Source organism: Pelecanus crispus, chromosome 3 (genome assembly GCF_030463565.1).
Source record: "Pelecanus crispus isolate bPelCri1 chromosome 3, bPelCri1.pri, whole genome shotgun sequence".
Lineage (NCBI taxonomy): Eukaryota > Metazoa > Chordata > Aves > Pelecaniformes > Pelecanidae > Pelecanus > Pelecanus crispus.
In genome coordinates, this window is record NC_134645.1 from 94798738 (window position 1) to 94819442 (window position 20705).

General features: G+C 42.8%; 1 protein-coding gene across 1 annotated transcript in view; it reads left to right on the forward strand.

Annotated features, from left to right (window-relative positions):
* The first annotated feature begins 6779 nt into the window (after window positions 1-6779).
* Window positions 6780-20705, forward strand: part of ELOVL4 (ELOVL fatty acid elongase 4) — a 31018-nt gene continuing 17092 nt past the window's right edge. Inside the window, exon 1 of the mRNA XM_075708135.1 lies at window positions 6780-6879. Within this exon, the coding sequence (XP_075564250.1) occupies window positions 6780-6879 (100 nt within the window). The remainder of the gene's footprint in view (window positions 6880-20705) is intronic.

Here is a 20705-nt window from a genome sequence, read left to right on the forward strand (position 1 = left end):
CTGTCACAACAGGCCTTGCTAAAAAGATTGTCCCCATCCTTCCTGTAGGCCCCCTTTAAGTACTGAAAGGCTGCTATAAGGTGTCCCCAGAGCCTTCTCTTCCCCAGGCTGAACAACGCCAACTCTCTCAGCCTGTCTTCATAGGAGAGGTGCTCCAGCCCTCTGAGCATCTTGGTGGCCCTCCTCTGGACAACACAAGCCTCTAATGAGGACTGCCATTCAGGCTGTCCATCAAGAGTGTACGGATCTACAGAATATTGCCCTGGCAGAGTGAAAGGCAGAGTGTGTGCCGGGTCACACCAGTTCAGAGGCCCAGAGGCTGACACAGCCTTTATGTAACTCCTTTACCACAATTTTGTCCTCCACACACCACACAGATAAAGGGTATGCCCAGCACCATCGTTACCACCCATACACAGTTACAGGAGCAGCAGCCAGAGACAGCGTAATAGCACACAGCTTGCGTAACCAGCACCCTTCCACCTAACTATATTGCTATAAGTGGCTTCTGCAGGGGACTATGCCCTACATTTCAGGCCATTACTAGCGCAGAAGCAAAGGTGCAAAATCATCCCTACAAACAGCTACACGCCTTCAGGAGGCTGACACACCCAGTGAAGTGGGTGCAGTAGCAGTGACACACACCTATGGAAAAGGCTGGATTTGGTAGTTAGCAAGGTGCTGCAGATCTGACTATACATGTTGCTGTCATTTCAACATAGTGCCCTGAAAACATCAGCTGATAGTTTGGCACAGCCGTTCTCCAGCATGTACACATATGAAGCTCTCATTGCAAAAGCGTGCTTGCCACACCTCACAAATGATAGATGCTGTGACAGATATCACTGCAGATAAAAACCTTAGCTGTGTAAAAGTATGAGAAACCATGTAAGAAAAGTCTCAGTAAGGCAGAGTGAGATAGTATGCATACAGTTTTCTATCACCCTTGCGTCTGTGAAACATGCATGTTTAAAAAGGAAGCTGAAACACAGGTAGAGCTATGAACATGTACCTGCTGAGCATAAAACGCATCTCATATACTGTTTATCACACATTAGGTTCTTGGTTAGGGTGAAATCTCCCACGGAGGAATTAATTATAAATTAATCTCTCAGAATGGGGCTGGGAAGCACTGGATTAAAGTCTCCTCTTCTGGACCAGTACAGAACAGCAGCAGTTTAAGTTGGATGCAGCCCAGCACTGCAGGCTAACGCTTCCAGTGACCCTCCAGATTTGCAGTAAATGGGGTTAGTTCTGCAATTTGAAACCTGTAAACATAATGATCTGGAGTCAAACCATAGTTATATTTACTTGGGAATAAAACCTGATGTAGCTTGGGAGAAAGCTGTCCACCACTTCCCTGGTCGTCTTCTTGGGACCAAATTTTTGGGTAGAAAGATGGAGACGAAATGTCAGTATGTATATAGAGTCCTGTGGAAACAAAAGTTATATTTACTTCACAGGAATTTTCTTGGCTGGATCTGGCCCTTTAGCATTTAAGCCAGAATATGAAACACATTTTAATTCTGGTATTTCAGATAAAGCCACAGCAAAAATGGCTGATGTTCAAAACATGACGTTGGTACAGACCAGAAATCAAATTCAGTGCTGGTGCTGGCACATGCAAGTGAGGTGGAACCTAGTGGGAACTTACATCAAAGGTAAGTTTTGGCCAAAGCCTGCACGGAGTATTAGCATCTCTGATGTTAAAACATTTCTGATGCATCATTCCAATACCTTTGGTTTGGAAAAAAAATGTTTTGATGCAGTTAGATGTATGAAAGGACAGATGGCATCTAGCAGACGGTTTGGAAGACAAAAGAGATGGATCTGTTTCAGATTCTCCGGAAGACTCGCTGTGCAAAAGCTGTGTAATCCCTGTGTGCCTGAGTTACCCCACCTCAAATTATGGAGTTAACAACATGTTACGTAATAAACAAAAAAAAATTAATTAGTGCTGAAAGACACATTGTTGGTTTTAATGTTATTATTTTTAAAAAAATATGGTTGTTTGAAAACAGCCTCTTTTAAGCATGTATGCTATAAAGCTGCCTTAAACCAACCTCTGTACTGAAGCAGATAGAAGTTGTACTATTGCATACGCATACACTTAAGCCTGTACTTGTTGATTCAAAGATCAGACAAGCTTTTTTTGCACAGCTAGCAGTCTTTATAAGGCATATCAGCTAGAAAACTTCAATGCAAGGAGCATATAAATTTGACAGGCTGTGCAAGAAAATCCCATACACTGCAAACTGATGTGCTGATTTATCATTTTCCCTCTTAAAACATTGATGGAATCAAATGAAAAAATATGATAGTTCAATAGTTAAAGTAATCAAAACACATACATTTCTGAAGTTAAGGTCCTTTAACAATTTTAATTTGGTCATGCTTAGCGCATATAATACTCTGTGTGCCTTCTTTACTGGTAAGTGAATAGGTTGTCCCTTACCTATTTAGTGTAACATTTACATCTTCTGTCAAATGCATTGATTCCAGCACTTTTGTGGTTTCCCACCAGGAAAGTTCCTGGTTGTTGTGATTCTCTTTGTAGCTAAGTACAGTTCTTTTACTGCTGGTTTTATCTTGTGGTGAGCTGCCTGGAGGGATCACTTGCAGCAAGGTATGAAGCTCCGACTGCTTTCTTCCTACTACATTTCACAAATATAATCCAGCATACCTGTATTTCGCTTTCCCCTTACAACAATCTCTTCGCTAACCTGAAGCAAAACCCAAGTGGGAGTACTTTCAATTAGTGCAGAAGCATCTGCTCATTCATCAAACATTACAGTAGAATATGCTTCACTGAAATTAATGAATAAATGCTCTTTCACATGCATTACCAAATGCATTGATCATCTGGACTTTGTAACATTTCTACTGCTATTTATTTGTGTCATGAAGAAGCAGAAAATGGTTCTTGCAATAGTTCTGAAATGAGATATCTAATTGTTTTTTACAAAAAGGTCTGTAAGGAATACAAGCGGTTTTTATCTCAGAGTATAAGCAAACTTTGAATGGGATCTGGGAGGAGACCTTCCTTGGGGCAGGCTGTCCCACAACTTCCTGTTACCTTCTGCACCTTTCCTGAAGCGCGCAGGCTTGCCTGCTGCCAGCACAAGCACCCTGGCGCACTGGACAAATGGCCAGAGCACAGCTGGGAATTTGTGTGCTCCTCTGGGGACAGATGCCACAGGCCTGCCTTTTCCAAGATTAAATTTGCCCATCTGAGATGTCCAGGTTTTAGGAACATGTAGATTACCAAGTAGAAGATGACAACACTGGCTAATTAATGATATTAAAAATTCCTCTTTTTCTGGCTACCATGCTGCAGATTTCCCTGGAGACTGCTTCAATGCAGCCTTGGATACCTTCCTCCTTCCGCTGTCTTTAAGTAGAAGACATGGGTCTCGGCTTTCTTAGAACCAGCACATCCTGCTGGGTGCACAAACGTAGGAAACTAGCTGGGATGTGTTTGGAAGCCCTCAGACACAGACCTTATTTTAAAACCATCTCCGCATGCTTGCAGGCTGAAAGTTAAAGGGGTGAGAATGGTTTGTCATAAACTTAATCACATTTCCTAAAGCCAATGTCAATTCTTGAAGCACAGAAGTTGTTACTCTGGTTAGATTGTTCATCTTCTCTATGTTCTCCATGCTCTCCAACTCCATTGTGGCTCTTCTCGAGACTTAATTGCTCTGTAAAATGATCTATATAAAATCATATTGCCAATATAAAGGAATTAATTGCAATCAAAGAAAAGTCATCTAATCTGAAATAGATGAAACTGGATTGTATAAATATTTTATAAACAATAATTATCAGTGTCAATTGTGCAAAAAAGGCTTCCATGGGATAAATAAATAATCATTTTAATAAAGAAGTAAGTATGTCTAGGGTATAATATAAATAATAATTATTATGTGTATGCATTAGTATTGCTAATATGTCCTATTCCTTTTTGTTCTTGGGTAGGCTGTGGATCTTTACTCCTTGTGTTGGTGGCACTCTGCTTAGTCCACACCTTGCCTGACATCAAGGACAGCAGGGGAGTGCAACCCTTTGTCATGTTGATTTACTCAGTAGCCCATTCTGTTTCAAAATTGTGGCCAAGGCAAATGGCCACATACCAATCTGAGGATTATGACTCATTCTTCTGGTTTCCTTTTGATTTAAATGCTAATGTTAAAAAAAGTTCTGAAGCTGTGCTTTAGACGATGCCAAACACACCTCAAGTTTCTAACTGCCCAACAATCCGCTGCAGCGGTTTCACCTGAAGGAGGCACAGGAACCATGGCTAACACTACGCTGTCTGCCTGCAAGTTGGGAAGCAGGTTGGTGTTCACCGTGCCCTACCCAGTGACAGATCCATTTCAGAGCTCTCAACAGACCTCCTGCCATGATCAGTGCCATCTAAATAAAACGTAATTCAAGTCAGTGCAATTCATGCAGATTTTTGATTGACCCTTCACGTGAGAGAAGTAGCAGATGTCTGTACAGCATGCAGTAACCTTGCTTCGGCTCCGATTTTCAGGCAGCATTGGGATAAGTTGGACTGCCCTGTCCATCCAGGCCTCCAGCGGCCGACACAGCTCCTCTTCCTTTTCCTGGTGCAGGTGATCCCTACTCCCAAACACCCGCTGGTTTCCAAGCTCCAGGCACAGCAGCTCTGCTCGCGATGGAGTAACTAGGGATGGCCAGCGTGCCTCTCCCGTCCATGGGGCTGGGATCGCAGCAGCCAGGGCGGTCTGAGAGCCACAGAGAAGGTGACTCACCCCGGAGGAGGAGGGCGAGCTGTGCTCACCAAGGTGTTGTGGTTTAGCCCCAGCCAGCAACTCAGCACCACACAGCTGCTCGCTCACTCCCCCTACCCCGATGGGATGGGGGAGAGAATCGGAGGAGTAAGAGTGAGAAACACTCCTGGGGTGAGATAAAAACAGTTTAATAATTGAAATAAAGTAAAATAGTAATGCTGATAGTAACAGTATAATAATGATAATAATAATAATGATATACAAAGCAAGTGATGCACAATGCAATTGCTCACCACCCGCCAACCGATACCCAGACAGTTCCCGAGCAGTGATTGCTGCCCCCCGGCCACCCCCCCCCAGCTTATATACTGAGCATGATGCCATATGGTATGGAATAGCCCTTTGGTCAGTTTGGATCAGCTATTCTGGCTGTGCCCCCTCCCAGTTTCTTGTGCCCCTGGCAGAGCATGGGAAGCTGAAAAGTCCTTGACTAGCATAAGCAGTACTCAGCAACAACTAAAAACATCAGTGTGTTATCAACATTCTTCTCATCCTAAATCCAAAACTCAGCACTATGCCTGCTGCTAGGAAGAAAACTAACTCTATCCCAGCTGAAACCAGGACACAAGGTCAAGTGACAACGAGTGACACAGGTGGTGGTCCACCGGGGGAGGGAGAGGTAGATACCATCTGATGTGCAGCCTGCCAGGAGGAGAGATCATAATGCGGGTGGAGCAGCTCCTCTCCTGTCCCTGAGTGGGGAAGCCCATCCTGAGCGGGGAAGCCCATCCTGAGGGTGTCGAGCCATCCGCACTACATGGATCATGGGAGAGGGAGGGAGACAAGCTGGCAGGAGGAGATAAGAGGCAAAAGGTGCGAGGAGCAGCTGGTGCGCCCACACCAGGCAGAGGGTTTGCCGGGGTTGAAAGGTAGGGTGCAGGATGGGTGCAGCGGGACTGCACCTGCAGCGCTGCCGGCCTTGGCCACGGAGGCTCCTTCTCCTGCAGCGCTCAGCAAAGCCCTCTGCGGCCTGGAGTGACCATAAGGCCGGGGTCCGGGAGATGGAGGGGAGAGCGCCGAAGGCACCTCACCTCGGGGGCTGCCGGAGGAGGCTGGGCAAGCTGCTGGCCAGCGGAACGCCACTGATCGCCGCCGGTGGAGCGGGGAGATAGCGAGATCCCGCCGCGACGGCCGGTTTTATCGGTGCTGGGAGGGGAAGGGATTTCAGCGGAGGCTGCTTGGTGCGCTGGGCTGAAAAGCCGACACCTCTGCAGCCACAGCTTGCGGTAGGGCGAGCGCCGCTCCGGCGGGTGCCCGGCCTGTCTGTCAAGGGACCGCAAGCGGGGAGGGAGAGAGGAAGAAAAATCCAAATTGCTACAAAGGGAAAAGGCAGAATAAAAGTTGGCTGAAATATTTACTCCCCCGTCTGGTAAAAACACACCTATTTTAAAAAAAAAAAAGGCAAACGGAGGTAGTAAGCACCTCTCTCTCACCCCGGACGCCCACTGAGGGAGGAGGGGGATCCCCAGGGCAGCGCCAGGGGCGGCCCCTCCGCCCCGCACCTGCTCCCGCCGCTGCCCCCCGCGCCGGGCGCCCGCAGCGCGCCTGCGCGGCCGAGCCGGGCCGGGCCGAGCCGAGCCGAGCCGAGCCGGGACGCCGCGCACCCCGCGAGCCGCCGGCGGGCAGCGAGCCGCCCGTCACGTGACGCCAGCGCCCCGCGCCGCGCCGCGCGCTGCGGACGGTGCTGCGGAGCCGCGGCCGCCGCGCTGCACCCCCCCCCCCCCACCCCGGCTTTCCTTCCCCCCCCCCCGCCTCCGCCTCCTCGCCCTCCTCCCTGCCCGCGGGGCACGGGAGCCGGTGACGGGAGCGAGGCGGAGTCTGGAGGGGAGATACCGAGAGATAGAGATTTAAATCACATCCCCGGCTGTAGAAGGGCAGCAGCAGCAGCAGCCCCGGCGCAGAGGCACGGACGCACGCGCCGAGACAGGTCTGCCGGCTCCGCCGCTGCTGCTGCTGCTCACCATGGCTGCCGCCGCTGACGACCCCCCCCGCGCCATGGGCCTGGTGTCCAGCGTGGTGAACGACACCCTCGAGTTCTACCGCTGGACCTGGAGCATCCGAGGTAACGCGCCAGGGTGCCCCCCCCCCACCCCCACCCCCGGCCTTGCCGGCCAAGCCCGGCGCCGCCATCGCCGTGCCCGGTGCCCCGCCGCCGGCTGTCACTGAGGCGCAGCGGTTCAAAATGGCTCCGTCTCCCGGGAGACGCGGCGCGCGCCCAGGGGGCTGAGGCGGCGGGCGGGCCCGGGCCTGGGTCCGGGTCCGGGTCCCCCGGTCCAGGCCCCTCCGCACCCGCTCCTCCGCCTCGTCCTTCTGGGTGTGCTTGGGTGCTTCGTTTGTTTATCTGCCTTAATCCCGTGTAACGGCCCGTGGTGCGCGGGGCATCCCTTCCTGGCAGGGGGAGGGTGTCAGCCCGGGCGCCTGCGGGCTGCAGGTGGCAAAATCCGCTGCCCAGAGCCGTCGTTCCTCTGGTTCCCTCACACCGCAGCCTGCCTTGGGGTGGCCGTGCGGGAATCCCGTGTCGGAGGTAAGCGAGGCCCTCTGGTAACGCGCGCCGGAGCTCAGGCGGCCTTCGGCTTCTGCGGCAGGTGGGAGTCCTGCCACGGCGTCGCGTGGAGTTCGGCAAACTAAACGAGGAAATCATTGTTACCGTCAGCGCGGAAGCTTTTCGCGTTACATTGAGCGCGTTTGGGTTGGTTCTGCTGTTTGCCGTTTGCAATGTGCTCCATTTTTGTATTGGCACCCCATGACTGCAATGTAGAAGATGCTGAAGGAAGAGAAAATGTCTTGGAATGTGGAGAAATGTGAAAAAGCAGCTTTCAGTGCAAATGACAGCAAACGAGATGGTAACTTGCTCCAATGACCCGTAGCTCTGGAAGTATTGGGCAGCGTGAATGGCGCGCTCTCGTTGGTCAAATGAAATGAGCAGGGTACAGTCGCAGCTTTCATAGTTGCTATTGTGAGTAGCCTTGGGCGGTTGGCAGAAGAATCGCTTCTCTGGATGTTTTCTTCATTTTTTTTTTTTAATTGTCCACACTGCAATGAGGTCAAGGCTATTTTGATTTAAACTTAGAAATACACAGAGCAAAACTCTGGAGTGAATGCAACCAATGGACGTATTTTGTGGCAGTATGATAAGTGAGAATGTGGAGCCTTCGTTACAGATGGGAAGCTCGCTACTGCATCAGCAGTCTTTTCTTTTCCGCCTCCCTCCCTTCTGCCATCTGTCAGATAATAAATTAATCTTATGTTATAGATGGAGGGAGCTCACTTTCTTTTTCCCCCCACAATTTGCCTTCCCAGCCTGTCTTCTGGGTTTTGCCATATTTTAAAAATTAGGCCTCCATGCATATTTCTTTTCCTGTATTTAAAACCTCCCAGAATATGATATCAAATAAAACTACTTGCAGCAGCACTGCATTGTAATGTACCAGTGTTTGCTCTCTTTCTCTGCCTCTTCCAACATACAGTTGTTTGTACACTGGCAGGTAATGCACAAAAGAGATGCTGTTCTAGCCAATCAATAGCATTTTCAGATGGATATAAAAATGGGCGTGGGTACAAAGTTAATACACTTATGGATTACTTGATTTTTTTGGAAAAAGATTTAAAGTTCTGATAAATAACATGTTTTTTAAGTTCAGGAAATGTAAGTCTATATATGGACCACATTTGTTGTAAGCAAAAGTGATTGGGGAAAAAAAAGAGGGAAAAAAAGGAAAGTTTATGCAATGAATGTAAATAGAAGTAACTTACATTCATACTACATATAGGGCAAACTTTTCTTTCCTTCTCCTGCTGCTTTGGAGAATCTTAAGCAGTAATAGGATGACATTATGATGGCATCTAAAATATGCTTAAGTCTTACTAATTTCCTAATGCAAATTTGAAATTATTGCTCTAAGTTCAGTAGTGTGAACAAGAAACTCTCCACCCAGATTCTGGATTTCATCAGCTCCCTGCAACGATAGTTTTGGACAGAGCCTAAGTCACATCAAAAGCATGTTACTGTTCTTATTTATACCCAGTAGTATATAAACCAAGGTTCTTCTGTAGTTTTGACAGTCAGGTATGGATATGTGAAACACATAATACCACACAATGTAGTTACAAGGTAGCTCCGGATAAGAAAGTGTCATTTATGAGGCAACGCTGCATTGCTATTTACTGAAATCGTATCTTAATGCCCTAAGTTCTGCTTAAATACCGGCTCAGTTTGCTGCTTTTCTGCATGTGTCTTCATTCAGAAAAAAATAATAGTCTCCATTTGCTGCCTCTGAGTGAATATATGTTAAAATCATGAATTCAGCACTGTTGTGTGAATTCATGCAATTCACCTTTGTGTCAAGAACTATGGCAGTGATGTTGCTCAACAGAAAACACAAATTATGGCATGCAAGACCATTGCCTAATGTTCAATATCATTAAATAAAAAACTATACCACGCAGCAAAGTTGCTCAACAAATGATGCTATGCAATAGCATTACACAATAAATCATACTGAAACACTACTACACAGCAAAATTACACAATAAAATGTGAAGAAATTTTATTCCCACTACTACTCCTACACAAAAACTTCTCATTCATATAAACCCAAATTTGCTTATTCTCTTGCAGTTTTTGCTTCCATTTTTTATTGGACACCCAAGTCTGTCTTTAGCCCTGTTCTCAGTACTCAGCGGTATTGTCCTGCCAGCAGGTGTTTTCTAGTGCTTGCCCCAGACTCCTGTGATGAAAGTTGTGTAGAACTGTGCCAGAATGTCCCACTGAGTCTTGTGCTGCTTTATTTTTGTGATGTAAAGATTTGGTCTTTTTCCTCCCCTGCTTTGTGCTGTTTAAAAAGGAACTGACCTTTTCTAAAGCCAAAAAGAACCCCAGAAGACTGTGTATATGATGAGCCTAGCTGGATTTTTTTTTTTAATGATGTCATAATTTGTTTTTAGCATTAAGCTAGTTTGTTTGCAGGTTTGGTTTGCTTTTTTTTTTAAATCATGTGTTTGGGAATAATTACAGTATTCTGTGACTTTTTCCCCAATATATTATCAAATACATTTTCAGCCTTAGCTTAGTATGTTTTTCCTGGTAAATCTGTTGAAATCCTTCTTTTCTTTCCTCTCCTTTGTTGACTATCTTTGTAGACCCCTTTCATGAAAGCCTAAAATCCATTGTAACCAAATATTCACCTGAAAATGCTGAAGGAGATCATTTAGGAAGCCGTAAACTTCAAGGAGAGGTAGAAAGGACAAAAACATGGTCTTAGTGGTCATCAGGAGAGAAAAAGGTGGTCAATGGAACAGTTACTATCAGGAAAGATGATCTAGGAATTCCATGCCATTATTTCTGTAAGGGCATGGGACCAGTAACATGTAATAGGTAGGGTAGGGCTTCCTTCTTTCTCTCAGCTTGGGTAGCTGGTTGGCGTTAGATCTGCCAGGAAGAATTAAGGGTATGATTAGATGACTGAGCAAGTGACTTAAAGGGAGGTTCCAGGCTGAGTCCAGGGGAACTATTAAGATTAATAACCCAGGACACAATCCAGGAAGGAAGAATGTGGAAATCTCAAGACATGGGTGAAGAGACCATTGGGAGTTGGGAAGGGGGAGTAGGAGACTGTGGCTCAAAAAGAAGATTTCTGAAACCCTGTATCCAAAAGATTTATTTTAGAGGAACTAGTTAATTTGAATGTATTGAGCTAAAGAACAGAAGGATTTACTGACTTTGGGTGAGAATGATTGTTCTTGGAGCTCAAAGTTAAAAGAAGGCAGGGCCATCCCAGGCCACATGGGACTGCTTTGGAACAGCAACTATTTACAGCTGTTGCAGTTAATAAGATTACAGACGTTTTCCATCCAGAGGAAAAGAGAGAGGAGAAAGATGCAAACTTTCACTTTAGTGGTAGTCTTCTAAGTAGCTTCTTGTTCAGGAGCAATACCAATCGTAGCTTTTATCAGTTGGGTCAAAAGTGTAAGGCAATGAGGATGGGAAACACAAGAAACTTAACAGTTGCTTGCCTTAAAAGTGGTGGAGGAGCAGCTTCTGTGGGAACTCAAATTGCCATAAAAACTTTTGCCAGGAAGATCTTGGGACTAAGTTAAGAATGCTCAGGAAGTTCCGGTTCAGTTTCTTTTTCAGTCCAGGGAACAGAACTGGAAGAAAATGTGTTTCTTCTTACTATTCTCTTGTTCTTTCCCCCATGCAGAAACCGAGTGTGGCCAAAGGATCCTGAATGTTTATGCTTGAGGAAAGTTCATTGGGGTGGTTAGCAGAACAGTCTGAGTACAGGTAGTACCTTGCTGTGCTTGAGCACTTGTGCCAAAGCTGGAGGCAAGTAGAATCCCGATGCAAGTTCTTCAGGGGGTGGCAATGGCGAGAGAGAGCAAAGGGTGAGATGAAGGTTCATGAAGCCTGTTTCACAGAAACAAAGCAGAATGTGTTCCTAAGCTTTTGAAGGGCTGACTGAGCATCAGACTCAGTGATTTGGCATGATAGTTGTCTTGCAGATACAATTTTCTTCTCAAGGGAACAGTTTTTTCGATCTGTGACCATGACTGTGTAAAACACAAGGATTAGACAGGAAGAAACACACCAGAAATTGGAGAAGCTAGTGTAATTGGGTTTGGCTGTCTTGTGGCAGAAACACAAAGAAAAACCTGTGGCAGAAGCAGCACTTGGAGAAATTGATTACAGAAGTAAAGAATGTTAAAGGCTAGGTTATGTGAATCTACTGTCAACCAAACTGAGCAATAGGAGCATCCCGGTTTACTTGTTTTGTTTCATTAAGCATCACATTTAACTGCCTGTCAGTGGAGGGAAGGACTTTATTAGTGAAGAAAGAAACATCTGTCAGTATTGAAGAAAATTTGCTGGCTGTTTGAGGGAAATGCCACCCATGTTTCATCACCAGGAGATTTTATCAGATTGCAGAACTCAAAAGACAGATAATCAGAACACACCAGATACCAAGCACCTTTGGAAATGGAAACATCATTCAGAAAAGTACATTACTGAAGTGGAAATGTCTGCTTAGAGATTTTGGATCACCAAGCTTCAAGAACTCGAGTCTGAGCCTGAAGCAAAGCTGACACTGTAGATGAGGAGCTAAGTTGTGAGTGGAAGACTTCTCTTTCCTGAAATGAAGGAGGAGGAGTTGCAGGTGATCACCTGCAACTCTCAGATCCAGCAAAGAGGTGAAACAGAAAAAAGGCTTCAAAGAGCACCAGCAAGAGTGTGATATGAACTTCTGTGTGAGCATTCATCAGCATATTCCAGAAGCAAAAGGAAATGTTTGGACAAAATGGCAAGAACATAACTGAACTTCTGAAAATTCCTTTTAAGGCTGTGTAGATAGCATGTCTTGAAATCTCTAGAGGAAATAAGATATTATGAATACTCTTAAAGCAGATTCCACAGAAAAAGGTTGGGAAACTGCTTTATACAAAATTTAACCAAGCTGATTGCATGACCTTAGTACCTACTGCAGAAGGCCAAATGACTGGATGTTTAAAATTGCAGCACACTGTAAATTACTGTTGTGGAGTTCTCAACAGATCATGTTTCTCAGCTAAGGGTGCGTGCCATTAGTGAGGTGCAAATTGGCACGTGGTCCTGGAGCCACATGCTGCAATGAGAGGTGAAGAATTCTTGAGCAGCTGAAATATCTGTGGCATGAAGCAGATGCATTCATCCTGGGGACGGCGCTGGTTACTTAAATTGATTGAGCGTAGTGGTTGAACTGTTGTTCGTAGATAGCTGTTTCTAGTTGGAGAAACTTGACTGGAAGTTGATCATGGTAGTCATTCTGTATTTATGCTGTGCTCCGGGTGAAGAGGCGTGTAGCAAGGCTATGGCTATAGCTACGGAAGAACAGAAGAGTTTGTGTTCAAGGCAGCTATGCTACACTATCCTGTGCGACCAGGAAGGATTGTCAAAGGCTGCATAAGGACAATTAGTAAAGGAAGGTCTAGGAAACATAGGCTGTAGTTCCTTTTAAGGTCTTGTAGATCAGGAGCCATGAGGAGTGGGTGAGGCTTTTTCCTCTGCCAGTCCAGACAAGTTTTTGGAGTTACTCGATTCATATGGAAAGGATTAAGGGAGCACTTAGATGAAAGGTGAATGAATGAAAAGGCTCCAAGCGGGCATGGAGAGAACTTTGGGAGGAAGAATTTGCTAGGATGCAAGACCAGGAGGGGAAAAGTGTGTGGTGTGTAAAGAGTTTTTTTTTTTTTTTTTTTTGAGGTAAGGTAAATGGGGCTAAACATAAATGGCCTGAAAAACTGCGAGTTCATTTAGCTAAAAAGAATTGGCCATAAAAAGAATGGGAGCTTTGGCTTTTAGAGAGCGTTGGTATGGGTGAAGCGTGCCTGGAGCACAGAAGTTGGGACAGCGTGCTTTTAAGGGCAGATCTGATTCATGAGGTTGGACTTCTCTGACTAGTAAACTGTTACATGGCAGGGCTTTGCTTTCTCAGGCTGTATTTGAAAACAAAGTTGAAGCTACCATTGCATTTCATAAGGAACTCTTGTGTGTGGGAGTGACTGACATCTCCTTTAGGAAGATGTAGATGGGGGTTACATAGTTTCTGGATCTTGTTTAGGTGGCAAGTGGGTACAACCGTGATCAATTTTGTCAAGACTCAAGTGCTGCTGAGTGTATGGACTTCAAGGTCCTGTGGCGTTTTAAGGACATAAATGAAGGCAGCTCTGAAATTCAGGCCTGCCGAGACTTAGGTGTCAGCTCTGTGGGCATTTTCAGGACTTCACTCCAGACTGTAGGTAAAGCAATAAGTAGCTCCAAGGCGAGCCTAGAGATGAATTGAGTGCAATGTGTTTTGTATTAACTCCCATTATGTGTGCTTGGATCTCAAGATAAACTAGTTCACCTTTCTCTCATGGAAGGTTAGGGGGAATAAGCTACCTCAATTTGGCTTGCATTTGATGCAAGATAATAACACGCCTGTGGGCATTAACTGCTCTTGGTTGTGTCAGGTTAATTCGCTTATGTGCCTGCAACGCAACTCCTTTCTTTATGTACTTGAATAATTTCAGTGGTTTGATCCTTAACTCCTGCCCTGGAGTGTTCCCTCTCTCCGTGGCATTGTGTCTGCTTGTACCATGAGATTCTTCCCTTGTTTCACTCCATCCATCCGCCTCCACATGTACTCACTCCTCTGTTTCAGCATAATCGTGGACTCTTGACTATTTGGTTTGTTTCCATCGTATTTTCCTATTCCTCTTACCTCTTTTTGCAGTATCTCAAAAGTATCTTCTTCCAGCTCTTGTATACGTTATGCTTCAGTTTGCATGCTTGACTATGGTGGTTTTCTATTTTTTTTTTCTTTTTTATCTGCTTATAGATATCATCCCTTGTTTCCCTCTCCCAGTTATAGCAAATGTGAGAGATTGTTTTATTGCTTTCCAAATGGTTACAGAATATTGCTGGAAGAAGGGAATTTATAACCCATGTCTCCCACTTTTTCTGTTGAGCCAGTAAATCTTGTCTGTCTAGATGAGATTTTATGTCCCTCTCTTCCTAGAGCATCATTGTAACATCTTGTTTTTAAATGGTTTAAGATACTCTAAAGGAAAAAAATAGGAAATACACGTGCTAAAATGAATATCTGGGCTGTAAATAGGAGACTTCATAATGATATTTTCTGAGTTTGCATCTAATATTTAGTGGTTTACCAGGAACAGATGTGCCCAGTAGAAATACTTACACATAGATTGCCCCAAAATGGTTTTGTATTTAGGTCAGATTTCTACTGTGTCTAATCTCAGTTTCAGTGATCCATGAATTTTTGATCAGGAGTGAGAAACTATATTGCAGAAGCCATTAGATAAGCTTCGATTTGGGGGCCATATGTTACCATGAAAGGTAACACGACTGTAGAAGCAGAGAGACTTAGTTGCAGCAATCATTGCAGCAGTATGGCATTATCTAGCTGCCAAACTGATGATTTTGCTATTGTAGACTTAGTGAGTGAAAGATTCAGACACTGATCATTCTTCTGGACATCTTTGGGTATAAGAACAGTTTCTCATTAAGTTCATGTCTTGAAAAGCAACATTTCAAAATTAGTCTCTTTTTTTGGTTCATCCCCTCATCCCCCTAGATTTTTTTGCTGATGTTGAAGGCATGTTGAGGAAATAAGTTCTAAATGTTTTGCAGTGTTACTTTTCTTTGGAGGCTTTGACAGATGTACTTGTGTTAGGCTAACAGAAGACCTAATGTACCTCACAACTCTGAATTTTACTTCTGCCCTGAACTTTGAAGATAAGAGCTAATATACTTCAATAAGTCCTTTTGTAGTTTTTACTCAAAACAGAATTCCCACCTCATTCATCCTTCTGTAGAACCAAATTGACGACCAGCATCCACATGCTGATGCAAACAGAAAAAATAGGTAGTTTGTCAGAGAAATTTCTGTGCAGCTCCTTGCAAATGTTCTCCCGTAGCTTTCTGGTATTATTTTTAGGTATATTTCACTTGCCATTGCTGGTTTTCTTACATGCTCAGACACTGCATCTAGCAGTCTCTAAATGTTCATCTGCAACCCCAAATCATTCTGTGTTACAAGAGCAGAAACATAAGTTGTTTACATTTGCTGTGTAGTGAAGTATCAGTATCCTTCCACTGTGTTAGCACATTAGCAAGACATGGTATCAGTGCTGAACTTACTGTCCCGTGTATGCTGAGTATGTAACACATGTCTCTCTACAGTGGATAAAGCCCTGCAGAGTTATTATTAAACTGTTATCAATAATCCTTCAGAGTTTTCAAGGATGTTAGCTTCTAACTGAGGGAAACCAATAAAAAAATCTGTCTATGGAGAAGATTTATTCTATGATCATCCCCTTCAGCATTATAAAACCCTGAATCATGCTAGATGGGCCAATAGTCTAATCTATTATTGCAACATTGAACGTGCATAAATCCTGTGTTTGTGTTACTGCTTACTGATACCCCTACAATTACTTTCATAGTACCAAAACCCACCACTTCTGTGTGAAGTAATGACATCTCCAGTCTCAGCTGTCAGAAATACAGTTTTGGCTAAGACCAGAGAAGTTTGAATAAGTTTCAATAAAGAAAGCACTGTAGAAGGAAGGCTTGTTAAAGTGTGTTTTATGCAGCACTTCTATTCCTTTAGAGATACAGAGACATGGGCTGGATCATAGGGTTCTGCAAGTAGTTCATAAAATTGCATCCCGTGGGTGGGTTGTTTTGTTTGGGTTTTTTTTTTCATCTGTTTACTCCGTAACTTATAACATTTAAGAAAAGGCATGCAGGTATCACTGCACTGGAAACGCATCTTGCTTTTGTGATGTTTGGAAAAGTAAGATTTGACAAATGGAAGAATGCTGCGTGCCTCAAGGGCTTACTCTCTTGCAAATCTTGTGTAAGCTTCAATGAGGATTATATTTTTATTCCTTGAAGCAGAGTGTTTGCACTGTCCTCACAAATAATCATAATCAATGGAGGAGGTACATCAAAAATAATTTGAACAAGGCAATCTCTTAGACTTGAAAATCCTGAGACTTGATGGTGAATTGATATGGCTCCTGAATTTCACAATAATTTTATTATTATCCTTGTCTTGAAAGAAGTGTATCCTGTAATTGCTGTGTACAGGCACAGTGACAATATGGTATTAGCGACTGAATGATGGGCGTCCCAAGAAGACTAGAATGCTACTTAGAATAACGGGAATATTAGTTAAAATACATCTGACCTTTTAACAACAAATTGGGATTAGGCATTCCTGTTACTTTTAATGGGAGTTCGTGAAACACATGCATATTACCCAGGTGCTCAGTTAGCTGCAGGAGATGTTCTTAGCTGTGTGGTATTTTGATTTTATGTTGCTGTATATAGCTTTAAAGAATTCTAAACAGTCAATTACAAAGCCCTGAAATTTAAAACAAAGCCACAGCTGGTTATAGGCAGGAGGTGTTAGCCTTGTCTGTAGTCCTTTTGGTTTTGGGGCAGGCATCTTTCATTTCTGTGCAACAGGATTTGTTGGGTTTTGTTGTCTGCAAACTCTTAGAATCTGTGGGTTTTGTTGTTTCGTTTTTCAGAGTATATGCTTTCATTATTCATTGTGCTTGAGACTGAATATTTTTGTTCTTGCATCTTAGCTTCATGTTTCATAGCTTGTTAAAACAACAATGCTTTGCCATAAAATTTTGATGTCTTGTTCTTGGCCCAAACAAATTAGTTTGTTCTTGGCTGGTTAAAGCTTGAGGATAGACAAAAAACTCAGATATTTCTGTTCATTCTTGAAGATCAAAGTAAACATGTTTTCTCTGTACTGTTCTGTATTTAAAATAATTACTTAAATCAGGCCAGCTGTTGTGCTTTTTTGTGCCAGGTTTTGGGAACCTTTATCCACATAGCATCATGGGCATCTCATCCTTAGTTTTAGCAGTAACATACTCACCTCTTTGTTTTCTTGCCAGTCATAACCACCACTGATGGCATGACGTTATTGTGATAATACAGAATTCTTCTGTGAGGAAAAGCAGCATATATCTACTTGATTGGTATAGTTAATGTTCTCTGTCAAACAGGAGGAAATTCGTCTAAGGAAGATCTCTTAGCTAAAATGTGCATTAAGGGAGGTTTCATGGCCTCTGTTTTTGTAGATTATACTAGACTGCAATGTCCCCGAGTTAGGTACAGTTATCTGCGACCCTGTCAGACTCCTTAGAAATACTAGTGCCAGAAGACTGCAGAAGTCTGCAGAAGATTGCCAAGTATGATAGGTGAGATAAAGGTGAGAAAGAAGCATAAACTGGATGTTCCTTGTGTCCCAGTCCTTTTGCTTTCCTGCAGCAATCTGTCTGCACAGTCCCTCCTAGGAGAACATAGACTTTTTTCTGATTGAAACCCAAGTGAGGCAATAGGCATGTTATTTTAGTTCGTGCACTAGCTTCAATCCTTTATCATAGGATTTATCATAAAGAAACTCGATAAACTGAGATAATAGAGGATTAGAGTGCAATATGTGCAATCAATATAAAAGACAAGTTAATTCAAGCACTGGAGACCTTTAAAAGAATCATTCATTTGGGGCCATATAAACTGCTCTATTCAAATTGTAATAAGTAAGTGAATAGAAAATTTTAACTTCTGTAGGTATCCAATCCAAAGATATATGGCCTCTCAGTTTTGACTCTGCAATGGTACTTCTCTAACAGTCTTCAGTCTCAAGTTGTGCAGCCCATGTAGTTAGTTGTGTACATTTTAAAGGTTAAGTTTATAACTTCAGCTGTTGTTGTTCCATTTGTACATTTGTACATTCTGAGTACAGTCAGACTGAGCTTTTTTCTTGGAATCTCTACAAACTCGTAACAGTAAATGTACTTTGAAGTGATTCTGATGCATTGCTGAATTTAGTTCAACAGCCTAGGGTCTAATCATGTAGATGCTTATTCAAGTTTACTTTCAACTGAGCCAGTCTGCAGTGGTTGTATAGCCACGGTGAAACTTATATTCATTTGTAAATATTTACAGGACTGAGACAGTATTTCTAATACAAATGCAGAAAGAGAAGTATGTTGTATAGAATATTAACCTGTAACCAGAAAGAAACAGGGGAGAGGGAGGCGCTAAAATACTGCAAAGGATTTTAATGTAAAAGCTTTGTAAACATTTTAAGGTGTCTGAAGTTATGTTTCTCACATGTTTTTTTATATGACATGTTTTTGATTTTGTAATATCCTTAAATTATAGTGCTAGTGGAGCTAACAAGATGTGTGAAATTCTTAGATAACTAAAACAGTGTAGTTCATAGACCAATACTCCAATTAGATAATACTGGTTTGCTTTCCTTATATTGCAGAATTAAAGTTTCACTTGTTTAAGGAAATCTTTCTTAAACTTGAGATTGGGCTTTGAGAGGACTTCTTGTTAAAATAAACGGCGTGATCTGTATAGAGCTCTCACTGTTAAGAACCACTTTCAAACAGTCACCATCATTTCTGCGGTGTCTTTAGAAATGTGATTGGACAGATGGATGTGCTGGATTGGCACTGTAAGTGTCTTTGCGCCCAGAATAGTATCAATAGCTATTAATAACTTTGAAAGGCTCTCCAGATAAATTAGTGAGTAGCAATCTTACAGCTAAGGAATGCATATGTTGTTAAAGTAAAAATAAAGACTTACTAAGTATTGATTTTGAATCTAATATGAATGCAGGGAATTTCAAAAGTCATGTATTTTACTTATGTAATATTTTCTCTAAAACTAATATTAAAGGCAGAGATAGTCACCGTTGTACTGTTTCAGGATTTCTCCTGATGAATGTAGGAATGACTGTGCTATGCATTTGTTTTCTTTCCTCAAGAAGTACAAATTTTAAAAATAAGCAAAAAACGCGAGCATAGGCTCAGTAATATGCAGGAAATTTAACCATCTAAAATCCTCTCTATTGGAAAGGAAATGCTGAACCACATTTAGCAGAAGCATTTGCGTATTAAAACATCTACAGTAAGTTTCACAGAAGTTTCTTGTGATTTTTAACTCTAGATCACCATCAGTGCAGCCTTACTTACTGAAATTCATCTTCATTTGCCTTCCATATTTCAATATAGGTTAATTATGTTGTCTTTGAACATTACCGGCTAGGATATTCAGTCCTTTTCGCTGGTCCTGCTCTTGTTCTTGCTTTGGAGGAAGAAATCAGAGGGGTTTATGTTTGTATTTCCTGTTAATTGCCCCATATAAAGAATTAAATCCTGCAAGGGTAGGTGCCTCAGGGCAATTTCAATTATTTTTTTTATATCTATATACATACACACACATAAAAAATATATATGTTCTTCTATTTCTTGTCTTGTCTTTGCAATGTGAAACTTGAAAATGTATATACACAAAACCACAGGAAAACCTTGTATATATAAACATTTCATGCTCTTTCCTTACATAACAGTAATTTTGTGTCAGGAACATGCTAGCAGATGCCTTATTCTACTCTGAATTAATTTTTACAATTAAGTGCAACTTTAAATGTTTGTTCTAAAACTTCTCCCACCTTACAAAAAAAGCACTGTCCTACAGGCTGTGCCATCACAACAGACATTTTATTTGTGGTCAAATTAGAATCTGGGTCTTAGGATTTGAAAGACAAACGCATTAATCCCCTGAAAGATTCAGTCAGTCTCTGTCAATTCTAATCAGGTAAAGGCATTGGTCATTTTGCTTCAAAGCAGTTGGAGGGATTTTTTAATTCGGGGAGCTGGCTTTTTTATTTCAAGCTTATTTCATCTTTCAGGTAATAATGTACCTATTGTGTGTGAAGTACTGCAGGATTTAATACAGTCATATGTCCCCTTAACCTATCACAGTTTTCCATAATTTGCAGAAATCATTGTGGTCATCAGCACCAGCTAGTAAGTAGGACACTAAATTATGCTGGTTTTGCTAAAACAGGGTGGAGGGTGGGAGGGAGGATGGTGTTGGAGTAGCTTGGGAGATTTGTCACTTAAGCAGATGACTTAAAGTGAATTTATCTTGCTTTGAAAGAGGGTATCTGAAAAGAAGTTTGAAACAAGGGTCTGCATGTAACTGTTTTCTCTGTAGAACGTGTACAAGCAGGCTTGCCTGGTAAACTGAAATGAATTTGGTTTTGTAATACCTTCTGTGCGACAAGAATGGTGCATGGAGCTGATTTAAAACTGAACAAGTTACTTTGCATTATCCACGTGAGATCTTGTGATGAACAAGTTTCTAAATCTAGCAAGGTCTGGGATGAATAGTAGCATGTTTTCTGATGCCACAGTATTAGTAAAAAATAATCATATGCAGAGTCTCCTAAATGCCCTCAAAATAAATGCAAGGTGGTGTTCTTAGTTAGCACAGTAGGAATTAGAATAAACTTTTTGACT